This window comes from Zeugodacus cucurbitae, chromosome 5 (genome assembly GCF_028554725.1).
Source record: "Zeugodacus cucurbitae isolate PBARC_wt_2022May chromosome 5, idZeuCucr1.2, whole genome shotgun sequence".
Taxonomy (NCBI): Eukaryota; Metazoa; Arthropoda; class Insecta; order Diptera; family Tephritidae; genus Zeugodacus; species Zeugodacus cucurbitae.
The window spans coordinates 38,164,291-38,182,200 of NC_071670.1; the positions used below are offsets into that span (position 1 = coordinate 38,164,291).

General features: G+C 34.6%; 1 protein-coding gene across 2 annotated transcripts; it reads left to right on the top strand.

The window, feature by feature from the left end:
• The first annotated feature begins 1,109 nt into the window (after positions 1-1,109).
• On the top strand, positions 1,110-13,704 carry LOC105211985 (uncharacterized). Of its 2 annotated transcripts, XM_011183705.3 has the most exons (5): positions 1,110-1,303; positions 11,884-12,545; positions 12,606-12,866; positions 12,927-13,010; positions 13,070-13,703. In XM_011183705.3, exons 2-5 carry the CDS (start codon positions 11,903-11,905, stop codon positions 13,468-13,470), a joined length of 1,389 nt encoding a protein of 462 aa, XP_011182007.2. In that variant the 5' UTR covers positions 1,110-1,303; positions 11,884-11,902; the 3' UTR covers positions 13,471-13,703. The 2 variants fall into 2 exon arrangements, with proteins under 2 accessions (XP_011182007.2, XP_054088659.1); XM_054232684.1 differs by lacking the exon at positions 1,110-1,303 and having other exon boundaries at positions 13,070-13,704.
• Positions 13,705-17,910: the final 4,206 nt, after the last annotated feature.

A 17,910-nucleotide genomic window follows, 5' to 3' on the forward strand; every position in this document is an offset into this window, starting at 1 on the left:
ACGAGTATCAGCGGATAGAAGTAACGAAATTAGGGCATCAATATACAGTGAACTCCGCATAAGTGCCCCCCGTTTAAGTGTCGGAGGATATAGCCGGGTGGACCTATATAGCAGAAACGCTGAAAAAAAAACAGCAATAACCCGTGGACGACATACGCTAGCCTCCAAATATCAAAAGAATGCCAATTGTGTATATTTTGTATGGAAATTTATTTGTGAGTGAACTTCGAGCAGACGTTCCTCGAACTAGCATATTACTGGAAGACATTCTTGTACAAATGCGGCTAAGTGACACAAATTACGAGTACATATAACATTACTGCGCCACCAAGCTCAGACACATACCTACATATGTCTGTATGTGAATGAACGAACTCGCATGCGGATTGTGAACGCGTCCATGTACGTGCTTATTTTATCAATTAACGCAAAAATCGAACAGCAAACCTACTCGAGGCGCTGGAGAATTGTAAAAGCCGCTACAAAGAATTTAGCATACTCACGGTGTGTGTAAGCAACAGAGACGCAGCACGTCTACGCGAATACAAAATATTGAATTAGATTAACGTTTGAAACGTGCGTATAAATTGACCGTTATCAGCGAATTAATTTTAAGATCGATTCAGCCGCCAATATGTGTACGAACAGTGGCTTGTGCCGAGCCGACACTTCGGATACGTGCATACAACATACCACTGTGTTTGGCTTTATGAGCAGTAATAACCAAGCCAAAGAATGACAAAGAAACAAGTGCTGCAAAGAAAGCGACACAAGCGTTATACCTACAATGTACTCGTGCCTTAAATTTGCTTTACTTGGTCTCATAGGTGTCTCTTGGTGTGTTGTTGGCCGTTGAGCAAGCCCGTAAGCACGCTTTGGCGACTCTCTATTTACACATGTATCGCTCTCTCTTGACTTACATACAGTACACCAGTATGGCTTGAAAGAAATTCTTGCATTGGACACTGTTGATGCGCTTTCGACCATTACAGTAGTGCGTATGTGTGTGTTCCATGTTGAGCGATCGGCGCGCTCTAAGCGTGTTGAACGGCTTGTTGGGTTGGGTTTGGTCAGTGGCGGCAGACAGGCTTTGCGCTTCCCAATATCACAGTTTGATTGCATATTTTCGATTTAGTTGCGTTCAGCGTTCAAAAGTGGCGTGTACACCGTGTGCGTTGCGGCGAAAAGAAAAATTCGGAAAGTGAAATTTACAAGGAAACTAATTTCGTTAAACCTTAACACGACACATTGGTCAAAAGTCGTTTTTTGTAACGATTTTCAAAATTGTGCATATATTTTGGAAGTAAGTGCATGAGTGTAGGACATAAAACAAGAGTCTACTGTTGAAGGCAGCTAAAGCGAGCAAATATCGAGTTTAAATAACTAAATTTAGTTTAAGAAATAATAAATTTTAAAAAATATTTTTTTCAAGAAATTTAAAAATTTTGATACATTTTTCAAAAGTGTATATATTTTTCAAAATTTTATTTTTTTTGTAATTTTCAACACACTTTTAAAATAATTTCTCGCTCATTGTTTGCATTTTCTTGTCTATCGCTTTTGTGTTCGGCCGCTGCTGGCAACTTGTTGTGTTGCAGTCATGGCTGATTAGTTGTGCCTTGTCCACAAGTTTGTCTCGACTCACCTACTTTCCGAGTTAATTTGCATACAGTTTCAAGAGTGGCTCACACAGTTCTTTGACATCTTTTATTTTGTTTTAAATTGTTATTTATATACGGTGCGCTGTGAAAGTGGCTTGTATTTTGCATATCTATATATTTCTATCTTTTTTCGAAGTTATTGGTAAATTAGAAAATGCATTGAAAATTATAAGTAGCGAAGGATAAGACACTTTTCAAATATTTAAAGTAGTTGTATTGTACTGCAAAACGGTTCCAACATCGTGCTTCAATTTCATCCAAAATATGTCCTTTACGAAGTCAAATTGATATAATCTGCTTTGAGGAGTCCTAAACTAGACCAAAATAACACTCTTGCGAGTATAATTCTGTAGAGATATTTAAAACTAAATACAGTGGAACTTCTCTCGAATCACCATAATCCACAAAAAAACTTCGAGTTAGAGAGACTTCCGAGTTACAGAATGTAATTTGTATGAATTTTGACTTCTTTTGCCAATTCAATAGTTCGAATTATGGAGAACTCCGAGTTAGAGCAGTTCGAGTTATGGAAGTTCAATTGTATGTGTAAAATGCTAGATCAAAGTGTGATTAAAAAAATATTTTTTGTAGCCCAAAGTGGGCGTAATATCAAACCAATTTTGAATCGATCTACGGTTTCGGAACAAGGCACCTTGATACACTGCTAATATTCTCCTTGGACATATTCTGTTCATTTGATTTATTATTTATGTTCTAGTACCTTGTATATATACCCTATCTAGTGGTAATAAATCAGTCAGACGTTATCATTAATGTTAGATAACGGTATATTCAGGGAATCACCTTTAAGCTTGGTACTGCAAAGATGAAGAGAGTTATGTAGGGTCGCTTGAAAGGAGATTGCAAAGATGAGCTTAATATTATGTGTGGTCTTTTTCTTAGCCGCATATAGTTCAATCAAGTTTTAATTGTATAACTCGGTACAACATCGAGAATGTAATTTTTTCAAAGTTACTCGAGTAGCAGCACATAATGCGAACACTTTGCCGATTATGGTTACTATGTACTTTAACTCGAAGGATATCATTCAAAGTGTGAACTATTGAATATTAACTTTAAATAGCTTTCTATAGAACACTGATTTAGACTAGTGTTACATAGATCGATACTCTATAAACCACGGAAAATGGCAAAAATTTGTAGTATTCGGTTTCAACCAATGTTGTTTGCTGGACCTAAAAACGTGGATGTCTAAAAACAAGAGAAAATTATGTAACGATGCCATAGTCACATATCCAACAAAATAATATTGTATGAGATTCCAGAAGTATTGGACCTTTAAGAGATTCAGATTGTTTGGTACATAGATAAAGTTTACAAGAATTGGGTTTGTAGACTGTTGCAGTCATTGGCTGAAAAAATCATGATCCGTTCCGGCACTGACAGCCGTGGCAACTATTCTACAAAGACTAACAACTTCTCGGTTTTTGATTTACTCTTATTACAGAGGTTCTTTTTAAAATATTGCAAAAATAATTTTTTTTAAAGATCATTGTCAATATTGGATCTCCCATATACTTAAAAGTGTTCCCTTTGGAATACATCATCTTGTGATGACTCAGTAACCTAAGTTTGTGGCAGAAGGATAGTTTTTTTCGGACCACCAGAGATATGCTGTAGCTCTCTGTACGCAACCAACCTCGTAGACTGAATTAGACAGTTAGAAGGAGTACTAGGATTTCATTTCATACATACGAATATCGGAACTAATTCTTTTGAAATTAAATTTGTTCAGAATTTGAGTGTACCGTTACATTATCATCCAGAAAATAGACTGGATGCCAGCAGAAGCTATGACTTTTCTTCTAAAACTCTACAATTATGCCTACTCCTTCATGTGGTCTGTCTTTTACGTTTAAGTAATGCTCGAGTAATTCATTAATTATGAAATTATAATTATATATGCAAATTGATAATCTCAATTTTGGTTTGCATTCTCCCACTACATTTCATTTACAACTTTCGCTATCATTTTTACATATGTGAGTGCATATGATTGTGTGAACTGACATATGTATATACGAGCACACACCTGCCCTGTAGGAATCGCCAGTAAAAAGTTCAATCAGAATAATTTTGTGGATATATTTTTGTATTATATAATATACCAAAATTAAGATATTCCGAAATTAAATTATAAATTTAATGATATTTATTATAGTTACCGTTATTATGCTATGTGTGAGAGGATCGTAAAACAAATATTTTTTGTTTTGGAAACATTTTGTAGAAAATATGTAGTTATTTGTGCTTTCTACACGCTACACCGGGTGGGTTGTTAGCCCACGAGTTGAGCTTGTCACACTTAAGAGAAATTTCTCTTCCACACTTACAAAGATGCTTATATAATCGTCGCGAGCATTTCACTGCAAATATGTATGTGACGCCATAATCATTTTGAATTTTTAGTTGCGTTGTTGTTGTTGGCATACAATTTATGCATTATCATAACGGAACTGTAATATTATTCATACTTGCTAATGGGTACACACACAGTCACTCATACACTCACACATGCTTAGCAATCCGCCTATACACGCAGAGTTGCCGCAAAAAAAAAGAAAATGTTGAAGCAGAAAGAAACTAGATGACGAAGAAGCGTTGTTGTTGCGCTGCCGAAACGCTAACAAATTACTTTTGCTCATTAAAAATTCACTTTCAAGGATGACAACTTAGCTTGCACACGTACACGCACACACATGTACATGCATTCCCACACATATGTTGTATGTATATGTATGTAATCGTTTGGATGTAAGTATTGCGTGCACTTGTGAATTATTGAAGCGGTCTAACAGGCGTTGCAGCGTGTATGCGCCTGTGTTTGTCTTGTGTTGCTGACGCTGTTATGTAATAGTACAAAATTATATTTAAACCGTCAACAAGATTGGTGCGGTCATAAGTAACGTCAACGGCATCCTCATTAGCATCACCGGCAGCGGCAGCAGCAGTAGCAAGATTCAGCTTCAGCTTCAACACTCGTGTAAGGACCGGATATGCGGCTGTCATGCAAATGGTTTACACACACACGCACGCTCATTTTGGTAGTGTGCGTACGTGACTTCCCGCCTAATTTAGTTCGGCTATTAACCCACTATGTGAAAGCGGTCGATATTGCTAAGAATGTGTTTTAGCACCTCAAAATTGCAGTTGTTGAGGTAATCACACATAAATATGACGGTCAGAGCCGAGTTAGTTGGGAGCGTGCCTCTTTCTGGATTACTGGTTTGTAACTCGGCTACTGAACCCCTTAAAGGCTTACAACAACCGAGAAAGTTCCATACAAAAGTTCGACTTTTGATTAAGAATTTCTGATTAAGTGATTATGCCAAACTGATTTTCTGTGTTCTTTTATTTACTTTATTGGGAGTTCATACTTAACATCCAAAAACGAAATTTAAACCTAGCTCATAAATTGTACCGATCCTCACTACATTGGTTCATTGGGCATACACGATTTCAGGGGCTCATGCATGCATCAGTGACTGCTAACTTGTGATTAACTATATTTAAAACTCTGAAATTGGAATATTTTCTTTTGTGTGTTGGTGTTGCTGACTTCACTTTTCCAACTATCTTCATGTATGGAAATTTCTGAGAAGTTTGTAGGCACTTGCATACTCGGTGTTACTTAAAAACTATTTAATTGGAATTGTTTTTTTTAATAAATTCGATAAAGTTTGGAAGTAAACAGTTAACATATTGCTTTTGGAATTTTGAGGTTTTAAACTTTCTACTACTACCTACAGGTATTTTAAGCCTAATATAACATAAATACTGTTATTCTAGACTATCGGCAATCATTGTCTTACCTTTAAGCTTATTTTTGTTATAATAAAAGTTTTTTCATGTTCTAAGCTTTCAGAGATTCTCTATTATGAAAGCGATCACCCAGAAATAAAGCAGACCTTCAAGCTTATTTTTTCTATAATAAAAGCTTTTTCAGACGTTCTGAGCTTTAAGAAATTCTATATCATGAAAGTGATCACCCAGATATTAAAAATACTTTCAACCTTATTTGTGCTTTAAAAAAGCTTTTAATGTAATTGTTCAGATACTCTAAGAAAGCTTTAAGCTTACGGGATAATTTATTTTCTGAATATTATGAAAGCCATTACCTTGAAAAAAAAGCTTTTAAAAAGCTTCTTACAAATCTGTTATACAGAGCTTAAACCCAAAAGAGCTTTAATAAATTGAATGATAAAATAATCTCCTTTTTTTCTTTGCTGAAATAAAATCTCTGAATAACAATATTTCCTTGTGGATACGGTAATCGCTCGCTGGAGTGAGGGAACTCGAACACGTCTATGGATCGAATAAGCAAAGAATTATTTTCTTAAATGCTACTCTTTTCTGATATAAGATGCACTACATTCGCGTTAGTTATTCTTATCCCAGAGCATGTATTTAAGACCAATAATGTCAGAAGGGAGCTTTTAACAAATATTTATAGTGAGATTTCTTCCAAGATTACAATTTTGAAGCATAAATGTAATCCATAGTACTACAATTAAGTAGATGCATTATATAACGATGACTACCACAGAAGAGAGGAACAGAATTATAGAACAAAACCTAAAATTATGGGAAAACTTTTTTTCGAAACTGTCACTCCTCTGTTCACATCAGCAGTTCTCGTGGTGTCTGTGTAACGACCCAATGCATACTGCTTAACTTATAGCTGCGATTTGCTCAAAGTAAACAATATTTTTTTTTTTAAACTACCGTTAAAAGTTTGTGAAAGTGAAGTTGAAACACAATAAATATCTAAGGGCAGAAGAGAAGTAAACAGAAAACATATGCGTTTGATTTACAAAAATAATCTCGCCGATTTTTAGTTAGTCGCTTTTATGTAAAACACTTTCTATTTTGATAAGCGATTTATTCATATTTATTTATTTATAAATGAATGATAATTTTGAGAAATCAATAGATCGGCACTTTAATTCTATTAGACAATATTTATTGGTTTTAGGCATGAAGGCGACGCATAAATATAAACACACCAATTATTTCATTAATTTATTTGTATTATTCGATATATAAAGTACGTGTTTAAACTACTTGCCGCCACCATACCCTTTTGATATGAGGCGTGTCTATGGCTTAAATGTAGACATAGCAGACTTTCTTTCATTTATTCCCTTTATTTGCTAACAAGCGCAAATTAATGAATCAATATGTGACAATGCAGGCGAAATATGTGTGAGGAAATAAATCAGCAACGAATCAGAAAAAAAATCACACAAACGTTTGTGTGTGTGTGCAAATGCCAGCCATATTTGCCAGTTGTGTAAAGAAGAAATGCAAACAAACTTCTACTTTCATTGAAAAAATTCTCAATGTGCGAGTATCAAAGAAATGCGACCTAATTTTTTTGTGTGTCCAAATGAATAAGCAGTCGAAGAAAAAAGTTTGGGACTAAAATATGTGTACATATATATAAGTGTGTGTATGTTGTGGGCGAAGAATGGTATGGGTAAAGCAAAAAATAATATGCGTAGTTGTTGTAATTTTTTTAAGATAAAAAAACGTATTTATTAATAGCATAAATTAATAAGAGAAAATAGGAGAAAACTATAATAATAAACAAATTAATTTAAAATATTTTCATATTTATTTAAAATTCAAGTATTCTTGTTATAAATAAAACAAAATTTTAAAATCTCTTAGATTAGATTAGATTTTATTAGAGGATCGCACTGCGACCTACGGTCTATTGTGCGCTCCTGTAGCTCTAAGAAAACTTAGTCTATCTCTTAGTCTAATATCTCTTACTAATAATTTATATATATCGATCAGTCCATAAAGACCTGTTGTACCATATTTGTTCAAGAAAATGAAATGGTGAAGTCAAATAGCAATGAATTACTTCTTGTAATAGGTAGACCCGAGACCCTACCTCGGTATTTCGAACAAAGCTTAGTTTAGTTATTACAAAGTTTGTTGTTTGATTTGGAAAAAGAAAATAATCTATAATAAGAATCGGCAACTATTCCGAACTTATAATAGATGATACATATATGTAGATCTAAACCGTATTGACTAGTAATCTTTGGATTGAATTATAAATACTATATAATTAACTACTCGAGGTATATCAGGCTTTAAGCAACTCGTGCGTTCTCTCAAATTTCCCAGAGAACTTAGGATATACTCTTATAATATGAGCTCTATCTATTAGCTTTGCAGTAGCCTTAAAAACCCCTTGGTCAAAACATACAATGAAAACGTTACAATTACATGAGATTATTTTTAATGTTTTTCGAAGATGCTAAGGTTATTATTCTCCAAACAATCATCATATCTTATATTGTATAATAACTAGTCCAATGTATTATGAACCGATGAATTCTGTGAAGGTTGTCCAAATACCCCTGTTGTGTAAGAAAATTTCGATGCTATGAGGGAAGTGACTAAGTGAGATCGGCATGTGTAACAGGTGATGAGGTCATAACTTAGACAGCTAACTTTTCCAACTACGACGTTGCTTATTCATGTGCCGGTTTACCATTGCTTACTTCTTTATCATGTCTTGCTTACTCAATGAATATTCAATATGTATGTATCTTATTTCGGCAAAACAATTTCAACACCTACTTGGGGAATTTTCAAAAGGTTGTTGTACCACTAATTAAATTTTGTAAGCTGTTTGTAAGATACATTTTGGAACTTGCTTCAGCTATAGGAAGGAAAGACGGAAGGTAAAGATCCTCACTTGCGTTCAACACAATAGGAGAGGAAATCTCGATAGGTTTTATTATTAATAAAACTACAAGTATGCCTTCGCAACTTAACAGAGCACTCCTTTATAGCTCAATTGATTGAGCGCTTCACTAAATGCCTCTTTCGCCGCAAGCACACCACATTTAGCTAACTTAACCATAACTTAACTGAACCGGACTGAGAAAATTGTTATGCCGTCTGTTATAGTCATCAGTTATGTACATGCAGGTATTATCAGTATCATTAGAAATCGATAACAATCAGGAAACAAAAAGCAATACTCGTATATGTATCCACATTTTATGTGTGTCAGCATTGTATAAACTTGGACTGTTAAGTGTGGGTCAGTAACATGCTCTCGCAAGTATATTCGATTGTACAAATAAGTTTGTACACAAGTATGCATTTAATTGGGTCAATCGCAGCTCATTTGTGATAGCGATAAAATTAAGTATGTGCATATAACTAACTAAATAAGGAATTAAGTAGTGATAGCAAGAAAAGCGGACGAATTCTAGAGTGACAGTGAGCTGGTTGTGGTAAATGGGGTTGTGAGTAGAGATGTGTTGTTGATATATTTTGGGAAAAGTTGTATAGGTGCAAATGTATACATTTTGAGTAAAAATAATTTATGAAAACATATTAGAAATATTTATTAGTGAAAAAAACAATAAAAAGTATAAATAAAATTAGTAGATTAAAAAAAAAATTATAAATAAAATTATTATTTTATTGTTGTCAAGAATTATAGAAAAAAATTTTAAAAATTTTAATTAAAAAAATATGTATTTATATTAAAAAATGGAAATGTTTTTTTATTTTTTTTAATATTATTAATTTTTTAAAATATTGATTAAATTGAAAAAATAATCTTTTTTAATAAATTTAATTTTTTAATACAAAATTTAAAAAAATATTATGTATTTACATACATTATATTTTCTAAATAATTTTTTTTTATAATAAATTAAAAAAATTTAAAGAAAAATATTTTTTTGTATTTATTATATTTTCTAAAAACACCCAACTATAAAAAAAACTTTTCAAAAAAAGTTTTATTTTTTTCTTTCATTAGTAACATCTATGTATGTAATTGTCATAAAAGTACTTTTACGGCACTATATAATGTTATTAGCCAAGCTAATAAACTAAATTGACGCACTTGTAACTTTTATTAGGCCTTACTTACATACATACATACATACATACACGCAACACGTTAATGTTGTTGCTGTCATTATAGTTATTATTCTACTGTTACAGCAGCCACTTTCGGTGAGTGACCATAATAGTTTTGAACTGGTACTGCTATAAAAAAAGCGTTGACTTGCCTACTTCTTTTGGGCTAACTAGTTCTTTGCTCAGGTTTAGAAGAATGCCAACATTGGTGCTGCTGGTTATGGAATTGCACTTGTTTCCAACGCATTGTTGTTGCTGATTGTTATTCTTGTTGTTATTATTTTTGCCTTTTCTCTTTCTCTCTCCGCGAGTATTATACCCATTATGTATATGTCGTGCTGTCATTTGTTATTGTTATTGCCCATATTTAATTTGGTCATCGTCACACACTTTCTATCCGTTATTAATAATAACAATAATAAACATTAACAACAAGAAGCACAAAAAATAACATTGCAGCGCTGAAGTGGCAAGCAGAGAGTGATAATAACACACATACAGCCACACATATGTATAAACATTGTATTGCATATAAGCAGTTAACTGTAGTTATAAAATTTCACCGCTTCTTTGGACACTTCCGTCCCACACACAAGCGCATAACACAATTTAAGCCGGCTTATATGCATATGTATGTATATATGTATGTGTGTTTGTATCAATAAAATCACATGTTGGAATGCCTGTAGATATCTTGCTCCGCATTTTTTGGCTACCTTTAACACACATACCCATTTATGTATGTAGCTGGCGCTGCGTGGCCTTCTCGTTGCTTCTACTTCGTCCGGCACGGCACCAATGGTCATTACTGCGCTCCTCTTCAAATGCGAATTTGTTGATTTACATTACTTTTTTCTTAATAATTCGTGTTTACTTAATTCTTTTTTTGTTTGTTTTTTTGTTCGCATCTTCGTCTTCGTTTCGTCTGTCAACGCGTTGTTGAAAAAGTTAATTCGTTTGCGCATGCGCGCCAAGTCTCACAGCATCTCTCCGATATTTATGTCGTGTGTAGTGTAGGTTTATTTGTCTTTCACGCAAATATTTGTTTAATTTCACTCTCGTTTCTTTCTGGCATCGTTTTTGTGGTGTTTTCTTCAGTCAGTTTTGTGACTAATGTTTAAATAATGGATTGTGGCATAAAAGCGCGAGTTTTAATTGCTATAAATTGGCGCTTTTACTATTTTTGACATTTTTTGCATTTATTAGTGTATATTTAAAATATATTTACTATATACAGCTATACTTTTAACCGGTATACTTTTTTGTTTCATGGTTGCAACGGTATTTTAAATATTTGCATTTTCTACTATTTTTGCATATTTATACTCTTCTTATACTCTTCTTTCATTGTTTTTAAACGTAACTCTTACATAGTTCAGCTACATTTCTTATTTTCTATATATAAACTCTTATATAAACTCATTACATATTTACTGACACTTCTTGTATACATATGTGAAAAACGTAATTTTAGTTTTTGTTGTTGCGGTGAAATTTTAATGTTTTTATAACGTTGATTAGTTTAACACGTTTGTTTGTAGTTTCATTTCAATTGCTATTGTTGTTGTTGTTTTTATGTCATCTCTTCGTACATGCAGTGTCACTTTGGCACCATAAATGACTTTTGCGTTTTCTTTTTGGCAAATATTTGTATAGTGTTGTTGTTGTTACTGTTATTTTTTTGTTTATTTGCATGCACAGAAAAAAATTAATTAATAATAAGACAATGTAACACAGTTTACTGTGTTTTTAGCCATTCCAACGGTAGATACTTAAGTGTCTGTTATGTAAATTGACTTTTTAAAGCGTTGAGTTCAAGCTGTGACTTTCGCTGAAGCTATTAAATTGTTGCAAATTATAAAAGAAAAAAATAAAAAAAGTTTAATTTGTTTGCATAATAGCCATTTGTAGGCTCAGTGAAGAAATTATAATTTAAAAATATTTTTCGAATTTGAATATTTTGAATTTTGAAGAGCATTCGCTTTCTACTTAAAATTTGCAAAATGATTTAAGGTTACAACTTGATTGCTGTAAGTCAGAAAAAACCCTGATTTCGCCACTAAAAACCAAAGCCTTAATGGAAATAATACCTCTCGAAGACAGAATATGACAATCCTATAATTTGGTGCCCTTTCAATTTGGCCACTGCCAAGAATATTTTGAAGATCTCTTTGACAGTTTGCAAGAGCTCAGTGTTACTAAAAAATTATCTGACAAACAATCTGCTGAGTTATTGATCCGTAACAACTAAAAATACCCACACCTCTTATTAACCTAATTCTCTTTCTTCTTACAGTTACCAATCTTAATTCGAAATGCGTTATCAGGACATTGTGATCGGCATTATTGTCGCCTGCTTGATGTACTTCATTTGTGTTGATGCCAAAACGGTATTTCGACGTGCAGACAAAATTTCCCATCCTTTCCAACGTCTAAATTTACCACCTGAAGAAATCGATCCCAATGTAGCGCCACTTGAGCCACAACACATCGAGCCGCTCAATTCGGATGACATTTCCGGTCCAGGCACCGATGAATCCACACAATTTGCCGATGAGGTAGTCGATCAGGCTGATGAAGTAGCAGCAGCCGCTGCAGCAGCGACTAATGAAGTTGCGAATGAAGCTACAAACGAGATAGTAGATGCGATCACCACTGCACCTGCGGTTGCTACACCAGCCGTAGCCCCAGCCGCTGCACCAGCCGCCGCGTCCAGCAGTTCGGCTGCCAGCGCAGCTGTGACTGAGGCAACCACTGTACAGAATCAAGATGATCTCAGCCCAATCAGCAAATACTGTAAATGTACCGATGATCATTGCGATTGCTGCCGGCAATTCAATTTGCCAATAATACCAGTGCGTGGTCCCGGTTGTGCCAGAATCACCTATTTGGGCAATGAGCGCATGTCGGTGTCAATCAAATATGGTGATATCACATTGGCGACACGTACCATTTCAGGTGAGTGAAGAGAGAATACTAAGGTGCGCAAGTATAAATGATTTGATTTCTTTTTCATAGGCAAGCGCGCTAAGCCTATCTGCGTAGGTTTACCCGGTGGCTTCTCTAAATTCTGCGGACGTGTTTATGGTCTATCCAGAGCCAAGAATGACTTTAAGGCTTGCTTGGGATTCGAACTGCGCGCCGAAGATGAAGTAGAGGCAGCTTTGCGTGTTTCTTGCTTTAAATTTGGACCCGAAGGTTTGAGAGTTGCTGAAGCGGAACCATTACCCGTTGAGGTGAACAAAGAAGAAGATGATGATGACATTTTCGGTTTCGGAGGTATGTTATTTTATGAAGATTAATTGGAAATGTATGTTTCTAATATAATTTCACATGCAGCTGGTGGCGATGACGATGAAGATGACGATTATGATGATGAAGCTGAAGAGGCTGATGAGGAAGACGACGAAACCGATGAAGATGGTAATACTTAAATGGCATTTCACTATTGTTGCAGTTACATTAACTGGGTTTTATTGTAGATGATGCCGAAGAGAACGATGATGATGACACTGAGGCACCTGCCGATGCTGATTATGGTGGTTTTAGCTTAGCCGGTTTACTTGATGAATTGGAGGATGATGATGAAGAGAAACCCGTCGCGGCTGTAACACCTGCAGCAGCCATTGCGCCCGCTTCACGCGTTGCAGAGCGTAAAGATGATGCGCAAGGTAAAGAGGACAATGGTGCTGAAGCGGCGGTAGAATCCGTTGCCGAAGATGGTGCTGAGACGCCCGAACCTGCGGCCGCTGATGCTACCACAGTGAAATCGAAGAAGAAGTCCAAAAAGGCGCGCAAACAAAAGAAGAAGAAGGCCGCTTCGACGGGTGAAAATGATTTCGCTCTAGAAATTTTGAATGGCATACTGGATTTTTTCAACTGAGCCTGCAAACCGGTCTTGCAGGCATGTATGGCAATAGTGTAAATACGGTTTATTGAAGCGCACCCATCATCACGGTCGCTATAAAGTAAAACAAAGTTAGGTTAGGCGAAAAGTAATTATTTATTTAATTTATTGTATGTTAAAGACATAATTATGTATTTAGTAAGTAATGCGATGTATCCGTAAGTGAAAATTTGAAAAAGTTATCGAACGAATAAAACGAGTTGAAATTGTAATTGAAAGGTTACGTCCTAAGGTGAATTAATATCGAGAAATTTGTGACGTTAGGTTCATAAGCTCATCAACAAAGCTATCTCGTCTTCTTTTTTCATCTGTCTATAGTATTTTGGATCATCCGGATAATTCGATAACAGTTTTAATTTATATGAATTGCAATTTTGCGTGGAACCCATTTTCTAAGGACTCTGACTACATTTTTTCGTCGAAAGCGGAGATAGAGTATCTTTCAAGATCAGACTCTATCGATTTTCTCTCATGCGAACATATTTGATAAGCCTGCTCGTAGACTCTTTTGACTTTTAATTCTCACTTTCTCTGGTAATCACACTTTTGTCCAAGTTCTCGGTATCATAAAGTTCAATTTTCTTAAATTTAAAATTTATTCGGCACTGGGCATCAGTTAATACTTTTAACTACTTTAAATTTTTCAGTCATAATATTCAGCAAAAATCTCTTTTAACAAGGCCACATCGAATAATAAAGGTATTTTATATGATAAATGGTGGCATAAAATATTTGCCATTAATTTTAATTACATTCCCTTTCACATGTAAATTGTCATGCACAAAGTTGATTCGTCAGTCACTTCAAAAATCAGAAAGCTGTGCTTGGTATGTATAAATGTGTATGCCAGCTTTTGAAAATTAGCATACAATAATTGATAAAGTTCGCAAGCGGCAGGTAAACAGATTTATTAAGCTGTAGATATGTATGAGCGTGGAAGGTGCGTTCCACGGACCATGTGCAAAAGTCTTTTTGATGGGTGATGTACACATATGTACATAAATCTTAAAATATGTAAGTATATGGCTTTAATTCCATAGCAGTTAATACATTCATTCTTCATTAATTTTACTGTCTAAAAAGGTAATCCTTAAATGAGAAACTCACTTTTACGGGAGATTCGCTAACTGTGATGCCGTCGATTATAATTGTTGATTCTTTGGTGTTATTCAGATTCAGGCGATTACGTCTTGAGATCTTTTAGATATATCCTTGAAAATAAATCGAGAACTATGTATATTGGCTAAGGCAGTTTCAACAAAGTCCATCGCTGGCCCAAAGCTACTAAGAGAAACCTGGACGAACACTTGAACGTTTGAAATTTTTTTCTAACACTATGAGTAGAACTATCCTGGAACTTAATTTAAAACAAAATAATATTAACTTTTATTTAAATAAAATAATTTTTTTAATGTCAGCCCATTTTTATTCAACGCAATGTTTATAACAAACCAATTTTGCAACTCTGTCCATTTTCTCACTATCCCATATGTTATGTTGTGTAAAAACATATTGATGATTTATTTTGTTTTTGTTTTGCATACTTTATGACGCGAATTTTAGTACGACAAGTACATGTTAACGCTGTGGGACCTTAACAATTTTTGTGCATAAATTTTACACAGACAGTGAGTTTAACATACTTCCGGTGTTGACTAGTGGCTGTCAGCACTCAGCACTCATTTCAATACTCATTTTGCTGCCCTTTGGGGCATGCAAAAAATTGTTTAACTTCGTCCATACAGAAATTGGTAATAATTCCCTGTAGGAATGAATACGGTGAATTTCGTACCATTCCGTGTGATAAAAGTAGAAGAGAGAAGTAGGCATGAGGTGCCTCTGTTTTACGGAATCTGAAGTATTTAGTTGGTCTTTGCTCCGAAATCCGACCAGTTAACCAGGAAATATCAATGGAGACTTACAATCTGAGAAACCGAAAAGTAATCTCTTTTGTCAAAAAAGGCCATTAATCTCATGGATATAAGGCTATGACATCCAAACCCAAAATTTACCACTTTTTACGACAGGGCTTATTAAAAAAACGTGTTATATAGTGTGAAACAAGACTTAGACTCTCGACCGTTTCTATAACTTTCGAAAATTAAAACAAATCACTCGATTTCGCTATAAGGACATTGACACGTGGGCTATTATTGGCCGAACGCCAAGTCAAATAGCAAAATGTTCCCTTATTTAGAATTTGGTGTTTAGTTTTTAGTATATGAGTTCGTTGTATCCTCTGAAGTTATGTATTACTATTAACATACATAGTTATTGAAAATAGCGCAGAGTTTCATCTAAAATGAGCACGTGAAACTAAAAGCACACAGGAGATACAACATTTATGATCATATTGCAAAATAACATTAAACCGTTTAGTAAGTTGTGATTAAATAGTCAAATAAAAGTTATTTTCCCATGAATGGGCATTTAAAATTTTTAGTGCATATCGGTGGTTTTGGTTGATAATGGATAATGAAAATATTTAATGAAATTATTTTGTTGCGGTTAATGGAAATGTGTGTGTTAAAAAGATAATATGCTGTATTTAACCACAAAAAATCATGATTTAAGCGCGTAATACAAATATATAGGAAACATTTTCAATTATTATTATTATTTTTTTTAATGATTCATTATATCAGTGGCAAGTAGATGAAAGCAGTCTAAATAGCATAGCGCTCCCATATATCAATACACCAGGATAATATTTCGTATGATTAAGTACGGGTAATTTGCCAGAGATCGCTGAACTTATGCAAGGTCAAGTGTCAGGTCAAGGACGATATTCAGTGCAATTATACTGAGGGTGCTCTTCTTTGCAAACCTCTTAGACTTATAGGTTCCAATGTTTCTGATCTGATTCGACACATGTATGAGTCTCTCGACTCTACTACCTCCATAAAGGCTGTCATCTCTACTTAAAAAGCGTTACAGTGTGTTCTGGAAGCCTTAAGTTAAGATTGAGTTCATGGTAGAAGACTTTCATCATCATTCTTTCTTTAAAGACATTTTATACATTCATTGACTAAGTTTGTAGCCGTCCTTGTGATATATTTAAGACACCTTTAACGCTTATTTACTTTTTAAACCCTAATTCATAAAAAATGCTCAACACCATAATAACTCATATTATGGTTTAGTAGGAACATTTTATTCAATTCATTTAATATTTTGCACACGTTTGGCAAAGTCATTTCGTTTACGAATATTTTCATGCACACACAAACATGTATTAAATTTCTAAATTCTAAGTGTGAATGTTGTCATATACTCCAGAGAAAACGATTTAACAAATCTCGCTAAACCTAAAGTAGTCACGTATTTTTAGTCACAGGTGCACATTTAGTCCCAGTTTAGGTCTACAATGCATACGATTACATTTACATACATATATGCATGTATATAATATTTAGATAATTTAATGTATACGAGGGTGTGATTATGTTCGTGGATGACGTTTTTCGTTTGTCTATGCCAAAGGTATATATTTACACATTTGTTTAAAAAAATAGCTACTTACCTTTTGCAGTTGATTATATTTTAATATAATATTAATATTTGTGAAGCGAAGCTATATATATAACATTCCAGAATTTGATATTTTTTACTTTTTTATCATAAATAACTACCTTTAGATAAATAGATAAATCAGATTACATTCTCCCAAAGTTAGTTTCCAAAGTTTCAAGAGTGACTTCCAGTTAAGTATACCCTAGACGAGGATGGAGGAAAATACCATATCAGACCGATGGGTCTAAAATGGACTGCGGAGTAGGCCTCCATCCATCTACCGAACCTGGCTAGTATCTTCCAAGCGGAAGTGCTGGGCATAGAGAAGGCCTGTGAAGCTCTATTGGCTAAGTACGAGAGAGGATACATAAAGCAACAATATACACAGATAGTCAAGTGGTGATCCTGGCCTTGTCGTCGCCAATGACTAACTCCCGTATAGTCCATAACTGCACGAAGGCACTGAGCTCTCTAGTAGATAAAGTATAACTAGACTGGGTCTTGGTTCCCGGCCACTGGCACATTTTCGGTAACGAAAATGCATACAAAGGCAGTAGCCGTTCTAGACGAATCCGTGGTTGAGGGAGCTCAACTTATAATTCGAACAATTAGCTGAGAACAGATGGAAAAATTCCACCTAATGTAAAATAACTAAACTATCTGTTTGGCGAAAATATGATAATACAAGAACTCGCGTCTTATTAAATAGGTCTAAGAAAAGTATTTTCAGACTTACAACTACCATAACGGGCCATTGGCTATTTGGAGAACATGCAATAAATTTGCCGCGGCTGTGAACTAGAGGGGGAATAAAGAAACAATTTTCCACTTTCTCTGTGAATGCCCAGCCCCATCGCAGATCAGACACAGGACACTTGGAATCCATCAGGCATCAAACCTTGA